At 37.8% G+C, this 18307-nt stretch overlaps 1 protein-coding gene across 8 annotated transcripts in view; it reads right to left on the bottom strand.

Moving 5' to 3' along the window:
• Window positions 1–18307, bottom strand: part of ECD (ecdysoneless cell cycle regulator) — a 33867-nt gene that overhangs the window by 12618 nt on the left and 2942 nt on the right. For 7 of the 8 annotated variants that reach the window (XR_015156816.1, XR_015156815.1, XR_015156817.1 and 4 more), the window contains exons 3-9: window positions 15594–15711; window positions 13056–13143; window positions 12767–12945; window positions 10990–11182; window positions 9988–10116; window positions 8188–8313; window positions 6296–6381 (exon numbers count right to left, since the gene is read on the bottom strand). Coding sequence is in view for 5 of the 8 variants with exons in the window: in XM_086382042.1 (XP_086238168.1) it covers window positions 6296–6381; window positions 8188–8313; window positions 9988–10116; window positions 10990–11182; window positions 12767–12945; window positions 13056–13143; window positions 15594–15711 (919 nt within the window). In the remaining 3 variants the exon portion in view is untranslated. Of the gene's footprint in view, window positions 1–4372; window positions 4535–6295; window positions 6382–8187; window positions 8314–9987; window positions 10117–10989; window positions 11183–12766; window positions 12946–13055; window positions 13144–15593; window positions 15712–18307 lie in introns of those variants that run through there. The other variant, XM_086382046.1, reaches the window with a different exon arrangement.

Genomic DNA, 18307 nt, shown 5'->3' with positions numbered 1-18307 from the left:
CATGGAACACCATCATGAAGCTGCTGATTTAGTGTAACTCTTTCAATTTATATATATCATATTATGAGGAAATGAAAACCCAGAAGAAAGTATGCACAAAAATAAATCTATCATGTATTAAATGCTAGGCTAGCACTTCAAATACATTTTCTTATTTACTATTACAATTACTATTACAAGGAGGTAATAATCCTGTATTACAAAGGAGAAACTCAGAGCCCAGTGAGTTTCTACAACTTAAGGTCATTGAGTTGGACAGAGCAAAGGCTTGAAATCAAGTCTTCTGATACTATTTTGTGCTCCTCTTACTATAAACTGATAGGGAAATACACACAGAGATGATTTATATGACAAGTGAGCTATTTTATGATGGTGATGTGATTTGTTATATAAGTTTATGGAACTCTGTCTTAACTATTTATAATGGAACAAACCAAGTTATATAATGGACTTGCATAAATTTAATAAACATTTGCATACCTTGCTGAATCATGCGGGTAACAGGGAATTATCCCTACTCTGTAATATGCAAATATTGCAGAGAAAAGAAATATACACAAATAATTATGATAAAAACATATAAAGACACACAGAAATACCAAATGGTTCAAAGAATCATAGGAAAAGGTAATTACATTCACTGGGTGGAGACAGAGAAATTAAAAAGAAAGAGCTAATGGAAGAAACTGAGGTAGCCCTTAAAGAATCAAGAGGATTTTGATAGAGAAGCTAGGTAAGGGGAAAAACGAGCATTTGTATAGAGGTGGGGAGTGAGGAACATGTTCAGAGAGAGCAAACGGGTTCAGTTTGGCTTAAGGGTGAAATCTGAGGCTGAACAGATGGACTGACGAGTACAACGAGGCTGAAAAGGCTAAGTTTAGACTCAGTGAAGTAAGGAGTGAGTGATCACTGATGGCTTCTTTGTTATTTTTAATTTTTGCTTTATGAGATTAAAATAATATAGATAAGTCAAAAAGGTAATATAGCCTTACCACCCAGAATTAAAATACTGCTAATATTTACCTCTAGTCTAAATATATGATTACATTGATAAATTTAACATAAAAACCAAACTAGTAATATATGTGCTGGTGGTGTTCAGTCGTGTCCAACTCTTTGTGACCCCACGGACTGCAGCTTGCCAGGCTCCTCTGTTCACAGAATTTTCCAGGCAAGAATATTGCAATGGGTTGCCACTTTCTCCTCCTCCAGGGGATCTTCCCAACCCAGAGATCTAATCTGTATCTCCTGCAATGGCAGGTGAATTCTTTAAGCACATACTTTAAAAAATATATGATAGATAAAGTTAGTATTCCCTTTGATGATCAACACTATCAGTTCCAGTCTGTTTCTCTGCTGCCCGAAAGTGACAGCTCTCACGAGAACCTTCCTGGGCCACTGAAGTGAATGAGTAAGAGAACACTGAGTGTTCTCTTCTGAGTGAGTAAGAGAACACTGTTTTCTTTACCAGACATGTTATTCCCTTGATACCATTCCCTCAGTATCACCTGTCTGCCTCAATCCCTGACATTCTTAGATCTCATTTGAAAGAAAACCTCCTCGGAAAGGTCTCCCTGGTCAACCTTCCTAGAAGAGCAGCCCTTACATCTCTCTCCCCAAACACTGCCTTTTCTTCAAAGTACTACTTACCATCTGTCATCATATAATGGTTTATTGTCTTTCTCCTACACTAGTATGCAGCTCCACGGGGCAGGGAGAATTCGGGTTCACTTGTTGTATTCCCAGTGCCCAGAATAGGGCCTGGCACATAGGAGATAATAAATACTTACTGACTGAATGAAGATATATGTATCTATAATATTTAGTATTTTGTGTATTTTTACAATTTATATCCATAGCACCTACATTTTACTTGTATTTTTCATTCAACATTGTATTTTTAAAATCTATTCATTTAGACCAGTGATTCTCAACCGGTGACAATTTGGCAACATTTGGTAATATTTTTGGTTGTCACAATTGGTGGGGAGTGGGGAGTCAGTCCTAGGGGAATTTACTGAGTAGAGGTCAGAGACATTGCTTCATCTTACAATGCACAGGACAGTTCCCCACAGCAAAGAACCATCTGGTCCAAAGTGTCAATAGTGTCAAGGTTGAGAAATTATGACTTAGATTTATGGATATTTATATAATCTCTGGTTAACTAATGGATAATAAGCCAACATATACATACACTGAAATTCATTTATCTATTATTGGTGGACACTTCCATTGTTTGTAATTATTCACTATTACAATCTTTAATAATTTTTAAGAGAGGGAAGTAACATGATTACAGATATATTTCAAGCAGATTCTTCTGGCTCTGATGGTTGAATTGGAAGAGAAGAGTCACTAGAGGCTGAGAAATAAGTTTAGGTGTAGCTATAGTTCAATCCCACGCATGGGGGAGCCTGGTGGGCTGCACTCCATGGGGTCGCAAAGAGTTGGACACGACTGGGAGACTTCACTTTCACTTTTTGCTTCCATGCATTGGAGAAAGAAATGGCAACCCACTCCAGTGTTCTTGCCTGGAGAATCCCAGGGACGGGGGAGCCTTGTGGGCTGCCATCTACGGGGTCGCACAGAGTCGGACACGACTGAAGTGACTTAGCAGCAGCGGCAGCAGCATAGTTCAGTATGGTTCACTTATGGTAGAAAGTGAAGAACTAAAGAGTCTCTTGATGAAAGTGAAAGAGGAGAATGAAAAAGTTGGCTTAAAGCTCAACAGTCAGAAAACTAAGATCATGGCAACTGGTCGCATCACTTTATGTCAAATAGATGGGGAAACAGTGGAAACGGTGAGAGATTTCATTTTTTTGGGCTCCAAAATCACTGCAGATGGTGACTGTAGCCATGAAATTAAAACACACTTACTCCTTGGAAGGAAAGTTATGACCAACCTAGACAGCATATTAAAAAGCAGAAACAAAAAAATAAAATAAAATAAAAATAAAAAGCAGACATTACTTTGCTGACAAAGGTCTGTCTAGTCAAGGGTATGGTTTTTCCAGTAGTCATGTATAGATGTGAGAGTTGGACTATAAAGAAAGCTGAGTGCTGAAGAATTGATGCTTTTGAACTGTGGTGCTGGAGAAGACTCTTGAGAGTCCCTCGGACTGCAAGGAGATCCAACTAGCCCATCCTAAAGGAGATCAGTCCTGGGTGTTCACTGGAAGCACTGATGTTGAAGCTGAAACTCTAATACTTTGGCCACCTGATGTGAAGAGCTGACTCATTTGAAAAGACCCTGATGCTGGGAAAGATTGAGGGCAGGAGGAGAAGGGGACAACAGAGGATGAGATGGTTGGATGGCATCACTGACTCAATGGACATGAGTTTGGGTGCGTTCCGGGAGTTGGTGTTGGACAGGGAGGCTTGGCGTGCTGCAGCTCGTGGGGTCACAAAGAGTCGGACACGATTGAGTAGTCGACTGAACTGAACCGATAGTTCAATAACTAAATAATTAGAGTATCTAGCCAGGCAGTAAGGTAAAAGAATGTAAGACACAAGATAATAGTGAACAGTATCTAAGGACTGGATCCAAGGAGAGCCAGGAGATCTGGGTGATAAGAAGGATGGTGGTACAATTAAAAAGACAGCAGGAAACAGCTGAAGATATTAATTCAGCTAATAAAAACAAAGCAAACAAACAGAAGCTTTAGGAGCCAAGAGCAGGTCTCGAGCGAGATGTGAGCTTGGTTTTGAACTGCAGAGAAGTCATTCTGGTTGGTGAACGAGAGTTTCTCCTACAACACTCATGAAAATGTTGGATATTGAAGCTATTTGTAATAAGTAAATTAGGGTCCATTTGCTAAAACGCTGTGCAGCTATTTAAAAATACACTTTATCAAAACATTTTAAGGTCATGGGAAAATGTAAGATTACAACGAGTAAAAATTATGAACAAGATACATAATTTCTTGATAATGTAAAATTTTTTAAACAAGTCAATTGGTTATGGGGAATAATAATCCTGGAAGGCAGTAAATCAGAAGAATAATAATAGTGGCTAATTCATGATATACATTGGAATAACAGTAGCTTAGTCATGATATAAATTTTTCCCTCTTACATTTTTCTCTATTTGCCATCTGAATGAGTGTTACTTGTATAATGATAAAAGACATTGTTATTTAAAAAGAACTACCAAACCCTCAATCTATCTTATTTCATGGGAGAATAAGATAGCCCTAAATCTCCTACATGAGTCTCTCTAATTTCTTAACTTCTCTTCAACCTAAGATTATAACGTAATGCTGTTCAACAGGGGAGTGGTCTTCTAGAGGTGACAAGATTCATCTGGGGGAGATTCCCCTAACTATGAGAGCCACCTCCTTTACTTTCTTTCCCGAGTTTCCTTAAAACATACCCTAAGAAGGCATCCTCTTTTCCACAAATTACTGCCGTAAAATTGATGAGAATGGGACAAAGGCACCCCTGCTGCTGCTGCTGCTGCTAAGTCGCTTCAGTTGTGTCCAACTCTGTGCGACCCCATAGATGGCAGCCCACCAGGCTCCCCTGTCCCTAGACGCTTACAAAAGAGTGGAAAAAAAAGTGTTAGCCATTCAGTTGTATCCGACCCTGCGATCACATGGACTGCAGCCCATCAGGGCTCCTCTGTCCAGAATTCTCCAGGCAAGAATACACAAGAATAAAGACTGCTGTAAAGTCATTACTATCTCACAGATACTGAGGTTAGAGTTCTCTCGCCATCAATTTTGCTTCATACAATCTTTAAGTAACATTTTATTATATACATATGTGATGTTTGAGATGTTGGCAAAACAAGTGGGGTTCAAAACCAGTTCAGTTTGAGAAAAAAAGCCCAACAGCAAAACAAAACACACATCTACACACAACTGGGGACCTTCTGAGCCACAACATTTACAAAGTTATTTCTTTCACGTTATTTAATAGCTTTCTGCTACGTCACTTCAGTCGTGTCCGACTCTGTGCAACCCCATAGACAGCAGCCCACCAGGCTCCCCCATCCCTGGGATTCTCCAGGCAAGAACACTGGAGTGGGTTGCCATTTCCTTCTTCAATGCATGAAAGTGAAAAGTGAAAGTGAAGTCGCTCAGTTGTGTCCAATTCTTAGCTTTAAGTATCTCAAATTCAGTTTTGCAGACATAAACTGAATTTTTTCCAGTGCTCAAATTCTGACCTTTGATTCCTCAGCCCAATAAACCCTTCTGCAGAAGCTCCATTATCCTTGGGCCATATTGACTAGACGTGCCCTCAACGGACAAGTCAGACAAAAGGGACTTTCTTCTTTCAAGCATCCTATTCCCTCTGATTTTTGCTTGCTTTTTTCTCCAGTGTCTTCAAATAACTGTTTTTTTGTTTTTGTTTTTTTTTAATATTCTGTCCAGTGTTATCACTGCAATTAGCAGGGGGTTAGTCTGATATGTTACTCCAGTATTACCAGAACTGAAACTCAACTTAATCGAATTTTAAAGGGCAGCCATTTTCTTCCATGTGGCTTCCCTCATAACTCAGTCGGTAAAAGAATCTGCCTGCAATGCAGAAGACGTGGGTTCGAGTCCTTGGTCGGCAAGATCCCCTGGAGAAGGAAATGGCAACCCACTCCAGTATTCCTGCCTGGGAATCCCATAAACATAGGAGCCTGGCAGGCTACAGTCCATGGGTCGCAAGAGTTGGACACGACTTAGCGACTAAACTACCACCATTTTCTTTCAACCCTGTGCTCATTTCTTTCTTCCCCCAGAAAACATATGGCAGGTTAGAATGAGCTATGATTTGGAAGCTGAATGCCTGCTTCATCCTGTGTTTCAGATCCACCTAAAAAAGCTGAACACAGCCCAGCATTCCCACAGAAATTAAGCATGTGGCTCATTAACAGAATCCGTGAGCTCAAATCCCTAGGCCTGTCATTTTGACCTGTGTAACCTTTGGCAGATTACATAACCTCTCTTAGATTCAGTTTCTCAGCTGTGGATAGGGAAAATAACAATTATATCTATTTCAAAGGGCTTTAAGAGGGGTTTAAATGAGTTAGTGGCCTAAGCTTTGTAAGTACTCAACATACATTAGCCATTATATGATGATGATGAAGGTGGTGGTGGTGGTGGTGGTAATGGCTACAAGTGCCAGAAAACTCCCATAACAACACCTCCTGTCTTGACATCAGCTTCTTCAGTAGTCATGAGTCCTGCCATTAACAGTTTAAATATAGAAACTCCAATATGTGCAGCCATCTCAGGAGTAAGTAACTCCTTAACTTGTGGAAAGTTATCACTCTGCTGCCCTGTTTGGGTAGAGATAAACTCACCTTTCTGGCCGATTTACAGAGAGCTGGAAGTAGTTCTTGGCCATTTCTAGCCTTTCCTGGTACTGAACAGAACCTTCCATCAGTCCCTAAAAAAATAATAATGCCCATCAGAACCTGGTATAGATGGTATCATTAAAATAATCTGCTCACCAGCAACTTCCAGGGAGGCAGTATACAATACTGTAATATATTGTACAAAAAGCATGAGGCCTGACTCCTCATCCTTGTTTTCTCATGGATGTAGTTTCTCCAAAAAAGGGACTAGGCTAAACGTGATAGGACCTCATCCTTTTCACCATTTAAGGGCCTCTTTCCAATTTGGGAGGTTTTCTATCATTTTCTATTATTTATTAATAACTTGTTATAAAGAAACAATTGATTAACCAGAAATTAATTTATAAAACAAAGTACAAATAGAGCTCAAAAAATAGCATAACCCTAACCTTAACTATCATTTCTAGCTTTCACAGGCATGTTTATGATGGCATTTATGCTTAATACTTCTTTAACAATATATAAGCAGTTTTCCCTACCACTACACAATCTTTAAAATTATCATATTCTTAAGGACTTTTCTACTTCTTGGATGTTTCCTTAAAGTGTAGATTATTTAACATAAAGCTTCCCTGTTTGCAAGGCAGGAACAGAGGCACAGACGTAGAGGATGACTTATGAACGTGGAGGGGAAGGCGAGGACAGGAGAAATTGAGACAGCAGTGCTGACACGTATACACTGCTATGTGTGAAACAGACAGCTACTGGGAAGCTGCTGTTCAGCACCGGCAGCTCAGCTCTGTGCTCTGCGATAACCTACAGGGGGTGGGGTTGTGCGGAGGAGGGAGGTTTAGGAGGAGGGACATACATATACTTATAGCTGATTCATGCGTTGCACAGCAGAAACACAACATTGTAACGCAATTATCTTCCAATTAAAAATAATAATAAAATAAAGTGAAGGTTCCAAGTTTGAACTTTTGTACAATTCTTTGAATACAGTATCAAATTACTTTCCAGTTAAGGTTGCAACTATTACGTTATCAGCAATGTATAGGTGTACTATTTTCACAATATTCTCAACAGCACTGAATATCTTTCGTATGCTTTTTACTATTGTGTTAAAATACATATCTTTACTATGTGTGAGAGTGATTATTTTAAGAGAAATTTACTAGTTCCCTTTTCGTAATTTTTTTTTTGGAGCAGAGTTGCTTTATACTGTTGTGTACGTCATTGTACAGCAAAGTGAATCAGCCATACATCTCCATACATCCCCTTTCTCTGGGATTTCCTTCCCATTTAGGTCATATAATTTTTTAATCTATGTTTTTGCTAATTTTTCTATTTGGCGTTCTCATGTTTGCTTCATAGATTTGCACAAGTTATTCATCTGATATAAATAATAACTTTTATCACTTTGTATAGATGTTATTCGGAGAAGGCAATGGCACCCCACTCCGGTACTCTTGCCTGGAAAATCCCATAGACAGAGGAGCCTGGTCGGCTGCAGTCCATGACGTCGCTAAGAGTCCAACACGACTGAGCAACTTCACTTTCACTTTTATGCATTGGAGAAGGAAATGGCAACCCACTCCAGAGTTCTTGCCTGGAGAATCCCAGACGCAGGGGAGCCTTGGTGGGCTGCCGTCTATGGGGTCGCAGAGTCGGAAATGACTGAAGCGACTTAGCAGCAGCAGCAGCATAGATGTTATTAATTTTTCTAAAATATTAGAAACAGTTTATAGACACTCCCTTATTACCACCAAACTAGAATGGTCCCTTTTAACTCTAGTTCTTACATTTACGTCACACATTAAATATGGACCTAACACTTTAGATCACTGGCTTGATTTTGCCTAGACTATACAGTTTAAAGAGTGCATAGTAAGTCCTACCTTAAAGTAATCATTCTTTTTCAGACTTTCAAGGAAGCCAGCCCAGAGTGGTGACGTAGTCACAAGGGATTTGGAGTCAGAAAAATGTGGGCTACATTTGGAGCATAAGATCTCAAATCCATGAGCCTACATGGAAAAGACAGAATTTTTATTATTAGGTTACTTTCTTTCCATTTAACCACACTCAAGAACTAGGTGACTGGACATATGGGTATGTGAACATTTATACTAGTCTTTAAATTTTATGAAAAAAATATGACTTTAATTCCAAGTTTCTTAATCTCTACAGATTACTAAAAATTATAAAGGGGAAGCAAATAACAGAAAACAAAAAATTCTTATTTTCCTGAAAGAGATTTCTCTTCTCACTGATTAAAAAACTAGAAATTTAAACTTGCTTCTTGCTTGCTTAAAAAAGGTTGCAAAAGGTTTCTTGTCTAACACAATTATAAATGAATTAAGCATGGTCTTAGGAACAGTAAAGGGAGGGAATCACTTCATTTTAAGAGTCCTTTGATTAAAAAATATAATAAATGCACAAGGCAAAATAATTCTAATAGGGAGCTTCCCTGATTACTCTGGAGAAAACTGCCACCAATTCCTTGCATATCCTTTCAGAAGTAATCTTTGCCCTCAAGCAGATATGTGTGCGTGTGCATACATACATCCTCCTACTTCGTCCCCTTCATCACTAAATGGCAACATACATACTGCTCTGAACCTTGCTTTTCTCTTAGTGATATGCCCTGGAGATGGATTTCATACAAACATATGAATTTATCCATCCCACTTCATGGACAGACCACAATTTATCCAACTATCTTTCTACTAGTAGACATTTAAGTGTTTTCCAGTCTTTTGCTACCATAAACAATGCTTTCACGAGTATCTTCATATGTCTTTGTGAACAAGTGAAATATATGGAGGATAAATTTCAGGAAGTGAAAATGCTGAGCAGCAGGGTTTGTTCATTTTAAATATTATGGAAAGTGATAAACTGTTCTAAGAGACTGAATCAACTCATATTCCTATCAATAATGTTTGAGGGTACCTCTTTACGTATTTTTACAAACCTCGTATTTGTTATCAAACTTCTGGATACTTGTCAATCAAATGGTGAAAAACATTACTTTGTAGTTTTAAATTGCAATTCTTTTATTACGAGCAAGTGTCAACATTTTTTCATAAAAATCATTTATATTTCCTTTTCTCTGGACTATTTGTTAATGGTTTCTGATCATTTTTGATTGATCGCTACTATTTTTTCACCTTGAATTGTAGCAATGTATATACTAGATAAAGCAATTTTTGTCATTTACTAGTTTTATTTTAACTCTTTGTAATTTAAACTGCAAAGATATTTTACACTTTCTCCAGGTTAACTGTATTTTGACTATATTTATGGGTTTTTTCCCATATAGAAATGTTTAATTTTTATATAATCAAATTTATCAATCTTTTATTGTTTCCAGTTTCAAGTCATGCTTAGGAAGGACTTTCTTACTCATATTTTCATAAATTTTCCTACGCTTTCTTCCAAATTTTATGGTTTTGTTTTTTTCACTTAAATATTTGGTCCGACTGGAATTTATTTTGGCATAGATGTGATAACTTTTTCAGCTGGACACACAGTTCTATCATCCCTTACAGAATAATCCATTCTGCCTTATTTCAAATACCACATCTTACTACATTCTCACACTAACAGAGTGTATTTTTAGATTTCTAAGTTGTGTCATTACTCTGTGAAAAGCCCTTTGACATTAAGGAAGAAAATTAAATTTTCTGGTTCAACATTACCAACTTCATGCCCAATTCATGGGCTCGGTACTGGGGATGACATGGAGGAGGCAGCTTGTATCCACTCCGCCGGTCCGGCACAAACCTTTGTTGCACCAACTGTGCATACAGACATTTAGTGAAAGTGACCTGGACATTGGGACACAACATATGTGAGTCTCTTCCTGAAATTAAAATGCCTATCATTTCACAGTTAACAACAATAACTTCATTTATGAGCTTCATATTCAGATAAATGCAAAGAAGACTCAACCTATTTACTGTCTACACTTTTTAGTAACAGCTTTACAGAGATGTAATTCACACACCATAAAATTTACCTTCACTGTCTATATTTAGTTGTCACTAAGGTACATTACATGGCAATTTCGGTAGGTAGATGATAAAGAATAATTCTTAATTCTCCAGAGGAAATGAAATGTTTTATTGCTAAGAAAGATATAATTGCTCAAATAGGGAAAATGTGGTCAGAAATAGCTAGGAAACATTGAGATATAAAATAGGAAGTCAGGTCTCTTATGGTCTTCCTCTTCTGGATAAGAGAAAAGAAAAAAATCAAGGATATGAAACCAGTCAATCCTAAATGAAATCAACCCTGAATATTCATTGGAAGGACTGGTGCTTAAGCTGAAGCTCCAATACGTTGGCCACCTGATGTGAAGAGCCGACTCACTGGAAAAGACCTGGATGATGGGAAAGACTGCGGACAGAAGGAGAAAGGGGCAACAAAGGATGAGATGGTTGGATGGCATCACAAACTCAATGGACACGAGTTTGAGCAAACTCAGAGAGATAGTGAAGGACAGGGAAGCCTGGTGTGCTGCAGTCCATGAGACTGCAAAGTTGGACATGACTTAGCAACTGAACAATAACAACAAAAAGTCTATATTAACTTGCTATGAGGAAACAGAATATTCCCAATTTTTTCCTAGTGAACAATTAAAATAATGTTCAACATTCCTTTCAGTGAGAGAAACTAAATGACCAAGAGAGATATCTTACCGATGTCATTATTCGTGTTTCAGGCAAGAATGTCTTGAAAATACGACAGGCCCGCAGGTCAATGGGGTCCCGGAGGTAAAATGCCTGGACTCCTGCAGCCACCAATCTGGGGCACCGCTTCAGCACTGCTGCAATGCCAGCTGGGAGGAAGCAGTGTGCTCGATGAAGGGAGGCTTTAATTTTTTCTGGGTACCTGTGACAGGTAACATAATCACTTTTATTTTATGATATGACAGAGCTTATTTTCTTGGGCTCCAAAATCACTGTAGATGATGACTACAGCCATGAAATTAAAAGACATTTACTCCTTGGAAGAAAAGCTATGACCAACCTAGATAGCATATTAAAAAGCAGAGATTACTTTGCCACAAAGGTTCATCTAGTCAAAGCTATGGTTTTTTCAGTAGTCACGTATGGATGTGAGAGTTGGACCATAAAGAAAGCTGAGCGCCAAAGAACTGATGCTTTTGAAGTGTGGTGTTGCTGAAGACTCTTGAGAGTCCCAGAGACTGCAAGATCAAACCAGTCCATCCTAAAGGAAATCAGTACTGAATATTCACTGAAAGGACTGATGCTGAAGCTGAACCTCCAATATACTTTGGCCATGTGATGTGAATGAAGAACTTCCTCATTAGAAAAGACACTGATGCTGGGAAAGACTAAAGGCAGGAGAAGGGGACGACACAGGATGAGATTGTTGGATGGCATCACTGACTCAATGGACATGAGCTTGAGCAAGCTCCAGGAGTTGGTGATGGACAGAGAAGCATGTTGTGCTGCAGGCAACAGGGTTGCAAAGAGTCAGATACAACTGAACAACTGAACTGAACTGATGTAAATATCTAGGATTCTTATACCATTTACTTTCCTCTTAACATTTTATCTTGTCTTGGTTCATCAGGAGTGAGATGAGTGAGAGAAAAGAGTGACAACTCTCTTGTCACCCTTGGGAATTCCCTGCTGGTCCACTGGTCAGGATTTGGCGCTTTCACTGCCAGCAACAACCCAGGTTCATTCCCTCGTTGGGGAACTAAGATTTCCATGCTGAGTGGCCAAAAAAATAATTGTTTAAAAAAGAAATTCTATATACTAAAGACTACAGGTAGGAAAAGAGAGAAAGAAAAAGTGAAAGAAATGGAAAATAAAGAAAAGGGATTAAGGTGGTCCAATAAAAACAACGAAAATGTTACTACTATACTTTGAAAAGAAAATCAGAATTTATTCTCCTAAAAAATGGTACAAAGTGTACTGAAGCAAAGCTAAAAGAGATTATTATCTAATATTGTTATGATCTGAATAGTACTAAACATTTAATAGGTACTCAAATTTGAATGGCTGAACTAATACATTATTAGACTAAGGTGTTCTCTTCTGAATAGAACCTAACACACTCCAACAAGTAAGAGAATCCCATATATACACCCAGAATGAAAGAAAATTCCTGAACAGATTGTACTCACTCAGATTTTCATCTCTAAAGGTCCAAAATTTTAATCTATGGATCTACATAATACTTGGCCACACTCTCTAAGGTAAATAAATGCAAAAACATTGGGCCTAGAACCTTCAAATGACGACTAAAAGATACATCTGTTTCTTGATTTTAAAACACAGGAAGTTTAATTTGTTGGTCAATTTCACAAAGGATAAAGACAGAATGAAAATCAGCACTAATCTAGGTGAAAGAAATGCTTCGATTCATCAAAAGACTTGAGCAACAGGAAGTCAAAAGGCTCCTTGACTAGCAGTGTGACACTAAAAGTGTCAGTTTTCTTACCCTCTGATGCGTCTATTCACAGCAGCTCGTACAGATTCTGAAGCCAGAATTTTTTCTGGGTGTGTTGAGATTATACTCAGTGCTTGTGAGATTGTTGGAGGTGTGGTAGGTAACCAGGATACTGTTCCAGATTTCTTTGGTGCAGGAATAATGCACAACTCCCCTTGGTGGAAAAATACCTGCAAAGTGATATAGTTTCCATACCTGGCATTGACAAAATCCAGATACATATGAAAATGATGCAAAATGGTTTCACCTTTATAAATTTTCTAAACTTGGGTATACTTACCCTGTTGGCACTATTATCAGGATCCAACCACTTAGGGAGAAAGTCAGCAGCTTCTATTAACAAGAATTCACCGTCATTGTCTTCGATCCTAATGCAAAAGAAATTTCAACTTTGAATTAAAAGAAGTGCATATTTGCTAATAATCAAAACAGATTTGTTCTAATACATTTTTGCCCTAATCTTAGTAAATAAATAAATGAGTATATACCATAGATTTCTATAATTATGTAGATTTCTATAATTAAGCACAACGTTTTAAGATACCATTAAGTACTGAAGGGAATCTCTAAAATTTTAAGGAGGAATTCGAGAGTGATAAGGAGAAAAAAATAAGTACATAAATAAATAGCAGCAGAAAAAAATGTGAAAAATATACCAAGTACATAGGTCTTAGAAAAAAGAAAAAAATCACATACAGCCAAGATTTGGAAAACCTTTATGGAGGAAGTACTATTGGGCCCTGAAAGACACTTTTGTTTTGTCTCATCTGCATCACTTTTTAAAAATTTAAATTTCTGAGTATGTAATACAGTCACATGATTAAAACTTTTAAAAAATACATAAATAGTTATACAATGAAAAAGTCTCCTTGTTATTTTTGTATCTATATGCCCAACCCCTCCACCATTGTTACTTCCTGTTCATCCTTCTAGAGTTTGCTTATGTGTAAGTAGTCAGTAGGAATATAAACGCTTTTCTTCTGTTGCACCAATTGCAGCATACTATATATATTGTCCCAGATTATTTTCCCTTTTAATGGGTAGAGATACAATATATCCAGAAAAGGAGAGATGCTCTGGGGAGTGGGAACAGCATAAGCAAAACTATGGAGGTGGCATTTAAGGGAGAGATTTGAAGACTGACAACAACAACAACAAAAGGACTAGAAAAGCACAGTTATATCATTTTGTGAAGAGCTTTAAATGCTGGCAGAATCCAGTGAGAATGAGTTTAATTTTATAAACAAAACAAATGAAATGTTCTAGAGTAGGGAAGTAAAATGGTTTGAGCCCTACTTTAGGAATATTAATCCGGCAGACACATAGAGGAAAAACGTCCTTCTTTTTCTAATTAAAAAAAAAAAAAACTGACAAGACGGTAGCTGCTTATTAAAAGAGCTTTAGAGGCCTAGTGGGTAAGTATGACCCATCACTGCATACATAAGTATCAGAATCAGCATATGAAAGGCACTGGCCCCTCCTTATTACCCTAGTAAAGAAATAAACTACCATATTTGTGCCTGTTTATTGAAAATTCTACCATTTATTTAATAAGTATGGCTACCTATTTGTAGGTGTGGTAATAGTAGTGTTGCATTATCTCTTAAGTTTACATCCTAAAGTATTTAAAAATCAAATGGTATAATATTGGAGGTTTGTTTTAAAACACTCTTGCTTCCCTGGTGGCTCAGTTGTTAAGAGTCAATCTGCCAATCAGGAGACTTGGGTTTGATCCCTGATCTGGGAACATTCCATATGCCACAGAGCAACTAACTTGGGAATGACAGAGAATTATCAGTTCCTATAATATTTTAAAAACTGAATTATAATGCATTATTATCTACTCTGCTTCCTATCCATACAATTGTTCACTGATGTCTCTTTAAATTTCTTCTGTCTATAGTTTCTCAAAAAAAAAAAAAAAGAAATAGAGCTTTAGAGGAAGACATAGAGAAATCTGTGAAATACATACACACACACACACACACATATATATATGAATTTCTTTTTAAGACACAGAAATTTGATAGTGATTACTTTTGGGAAATCAGAGCAGTTACACCTTTTTGTATTGCTTGAATTTTATTTACCATGTGTATTTGTTCTTTTATAACAAGAATAAAAAAAAAGAGAAAACCTAAACTAAGCAGGTTTTGTGTGAAATAATTCTCAGATGATACTTTAATTCTTCTTTAAGAAAAGGAAGTCACCAGCAAAAAGGAAGAAAACACAGAAGTCACATTTAAAATCTACATCTCAAATCTGTACAATTTCCACCAGCCACAGAAAAAAATATTACTAAATGGATAAAAATGTAGTCATTTTCAATAATGGAATTCCTTAAGAATTACTATTTTTTGATAAAGCTGGCTTCTTTAATTTTTTTAATTTTTATTTTTTAATTGGTGGAAAACTGCTTTACAATGTTTTGTTGGTTTGTGCAGTACAATACAAATCAGTCATAATTACATATACGTGTGTGTGTGTGTGTGTGTATACACACACACACACACACACACACACACACACACATCTCCCTCCCTCTTGAGCCTCCCTCCCCCTTACCCCATCCCTCTAGGCCATCACAGAGCACAGGCTGGGTTCCCTATGTTATACAGCAACTTCCCACTATCTATCTATCTTACACATAATAGTGCATATATGTCAACGCTACTGTCTCAATTCATCCCATCCTCACCTTCCCCCACTTTAGCCACAAGTCTGTTCTCTACTAGTTTCATCAGTGCCATTTTTCTAGATTCCATACATATGCATTAATATGATACTTGTTTAAGAATTATTAATAAAACTGTAATACCTTGCTACTAACTCTGGAAATTCTTTTGTAATTTGCTTCACTATATAAACAATAAACCATTCATCCTCAATGTTATCCCCAAACTTTGTCATGCCAAATATATGAGCAGGAACATCTCCTAAAAATAAGAGAAAAGCAATGATATAATCAAATAAATGTATCCATTCAAATAAAAGTACAAGCAATCATTCAATTAAACAAACTGTTATTGACTAGCTATGCTCCAGGAGTGTGGCCACATACTGGGAGCTGGGGTTGCAATCCTGAACAAGATATAAGAAGCTTACTCTTGAAGAGCTTACAGTCTGGACAACAGGAGATAGACAACCAATCACAAAACAAGATGATGAACAGAGGTGTACACTGAGGGCTACGCGGTCACAAAGTGTGTGATAGCTGAGCTCTGCGCCTCTGGAGGAATGACCACAGTAGGCTTTCCAGAAAGAGAGAGCACGTGCATGCGTAAGGGCACAGAGGCATGACAGATGATTGTGTGTTCTGGGAGTATCAGCAGAAAGTTTCAAACAAGTGCATTATCCAAAAACATGTAGAACTTAAACAATATACTCAGATAGCCAATGGGTCAAAGAAGAAGTCATAAGGGGAATTATAAAATATTGGGAGACTAATGAAAACCAGGGCTTCCCTGGTGGCTTAGACATTGAAGAATCTACCCACAATGCAAGAGACCCAGGTTCAATCCCTGGGTGGGGAAGATCCTCTGGAGGAGGAGATGGCAACCCACTCCAGTATTCTTATCCAGAGAATTCCATGGACAGAGGAGCCTGGCAAGTTACAGTCCATGGGGTTGCAATGAGTCAGACACACAACTGACCAACTAACACTTTCACTTTAACACTTTCAATGAAAACCGAGACAACAAACCAAACATATGGGATACAGAGAAAGCAGTGCTAGGAGGAAGTTTACAGTCATAAAAAGATCTCAGATCAACAACGTAGCCTTATACCTTAATGAACTAGAAAAAGAAGAACTAAACTCCAAGCTGGAGGAGGGAAATAATGAAGATTAGAGCAGAGATCAATGAAATAAAGAATAGGAAAACAATATTTTAAAAAATCAACTAAACTGAGTTGGTTTGTTTAAAAGATCAACAAAATTGACAAAACATTAGATTAAGTAAAACTGACTCAAATAGCTAAAATCAGAAATGAAAGAGGGAATATCACAACCTATGCCACAGAAATAAGAATTATAAGAAAACACAATGAACAACTGTATACCAACACACTGGATAACTTAGAAGAAATGCATAAATTTCTGGAAATATACAACTTATCAAGGCTGGAACACACAGAAGTAGAAAACCTGTACATATCTATAAAAGTAAGGAAAGTGAATTAATAATCAGAAACTTCTCAACAAAGAAAAGCCCAGGACTAGATGACTTCACTGGAAAACTCTACCAAACATTTGAAGAAGAATTAACATAATAATAATAAAAAAAAACACTGAAGAGGAGGAAACATTCCCAAACTTATTTTATGAGGCCAGCATGAGCCAACAAAACACTTGCAAACTAATTCAACAACATGTTAAAAGGATTGTACACCATGACCAACTGAGATTTATTCCTAGAATGCAAGATGATTTGACACAGGAAAATCAACTGACGTAATATACCATATTAACAGAATGAAGGTCAAACAAGTGTACTGTGGAGTGTCTCAAGAGTTGCCATGGCAAAAAAAGCGCCACACAGGTGGGACAAACTGCCCAACCAACTCCTCTCCCTACTCCAGATCTCCCAAGTTTCTTCAGCTAGAGAAGCTCCAGTTAGAGTGCCTTCATTTTTATCTACCTTACATATTAAGGGCTTCCCTTGTGGCTCAGCTGGTAAAGAATCCTCCTGCAATGAGGGAGACCTGGGTTCAATCCCTGGGTTGGGAAGATCCTCTGGAGAACGGAAAGGCTACCCACTGGAGAATTCTCTGGCCTGGAGAATTCCATGGACTGTATAGTCCATGCGGTCACAGAGTCGGACATGACTGAGTGACTTTCACTTTACATATTAAAACTTCAATTTTAATTTCATCCAGAAGCAATGCAGAACAGTTGCACGGTGTTAGGAGAGTGACATGATCAGATTCGTTTTACAAAGGTAACTGTCAACTCTGTCAGGAACTGGAGACATTGGGACCAGAGAGATTAGTTAGGGGGCCACTGTAGTCTTCCAGATGAAGAGGGCCTAGACTGTAGCCAAAGAGATGTGAGAAAGGGTCAGATTTCAGGGGTAATAACAGTAGGATTTAGTGCCTGTGGAACATGGTGAAGTGAGGATTTGAGGATGATTTTAAATTACTAACAAGCTTGACTACTAGGTGGATAGTAATACGATTAAGCAAGACAAGAAAACACTGTGTAAAAATTATTTTTGACAAAAAAGATAGGGAATTGGTTTTGGCTGTGTTATGCTAATGGGACAGTGTTCTTGCCAATAAGTATCACACGTATCAGTGATAAGGCATTCAATAAAATTAACGTTTTACATTTGGCAACTGCTAGCCAAAAGGTCAGAGAAGGCGATGGCACCCCACTCCAGTACTCTTGCCTGGAAAATCCCATGGACGGAGGAGCCTGGTAGGGTGCAGCCCATGGGGTCGCTAAGAGTCGGACACGACTGAGTGACTTCACTTTCACTTTTCACTTTCATGCATTGGAGAAGGAAATGGCAACCCACTCCAGTGTTCTTG

The sequence above is a fragment of the Bos grunniens genome, chromosome 28 (genome assembly GCF_055505025.1).
Source record: "Bos grunniens cultivar Pamir isolate PY7600 chromosome 28, Bosgru_T2T1.0, whole genome shotgun sequence".
In the NCBI taxonomy this organism is placed as follows: Eukaryota; Metazoa; Chordata; class Mammalia; order Artiodactyla; family Bovidae; genus Bos; species Bos grunniens.
This window is presented reverse-complemented; position numbering and strand designations above follow the sequence as displayed.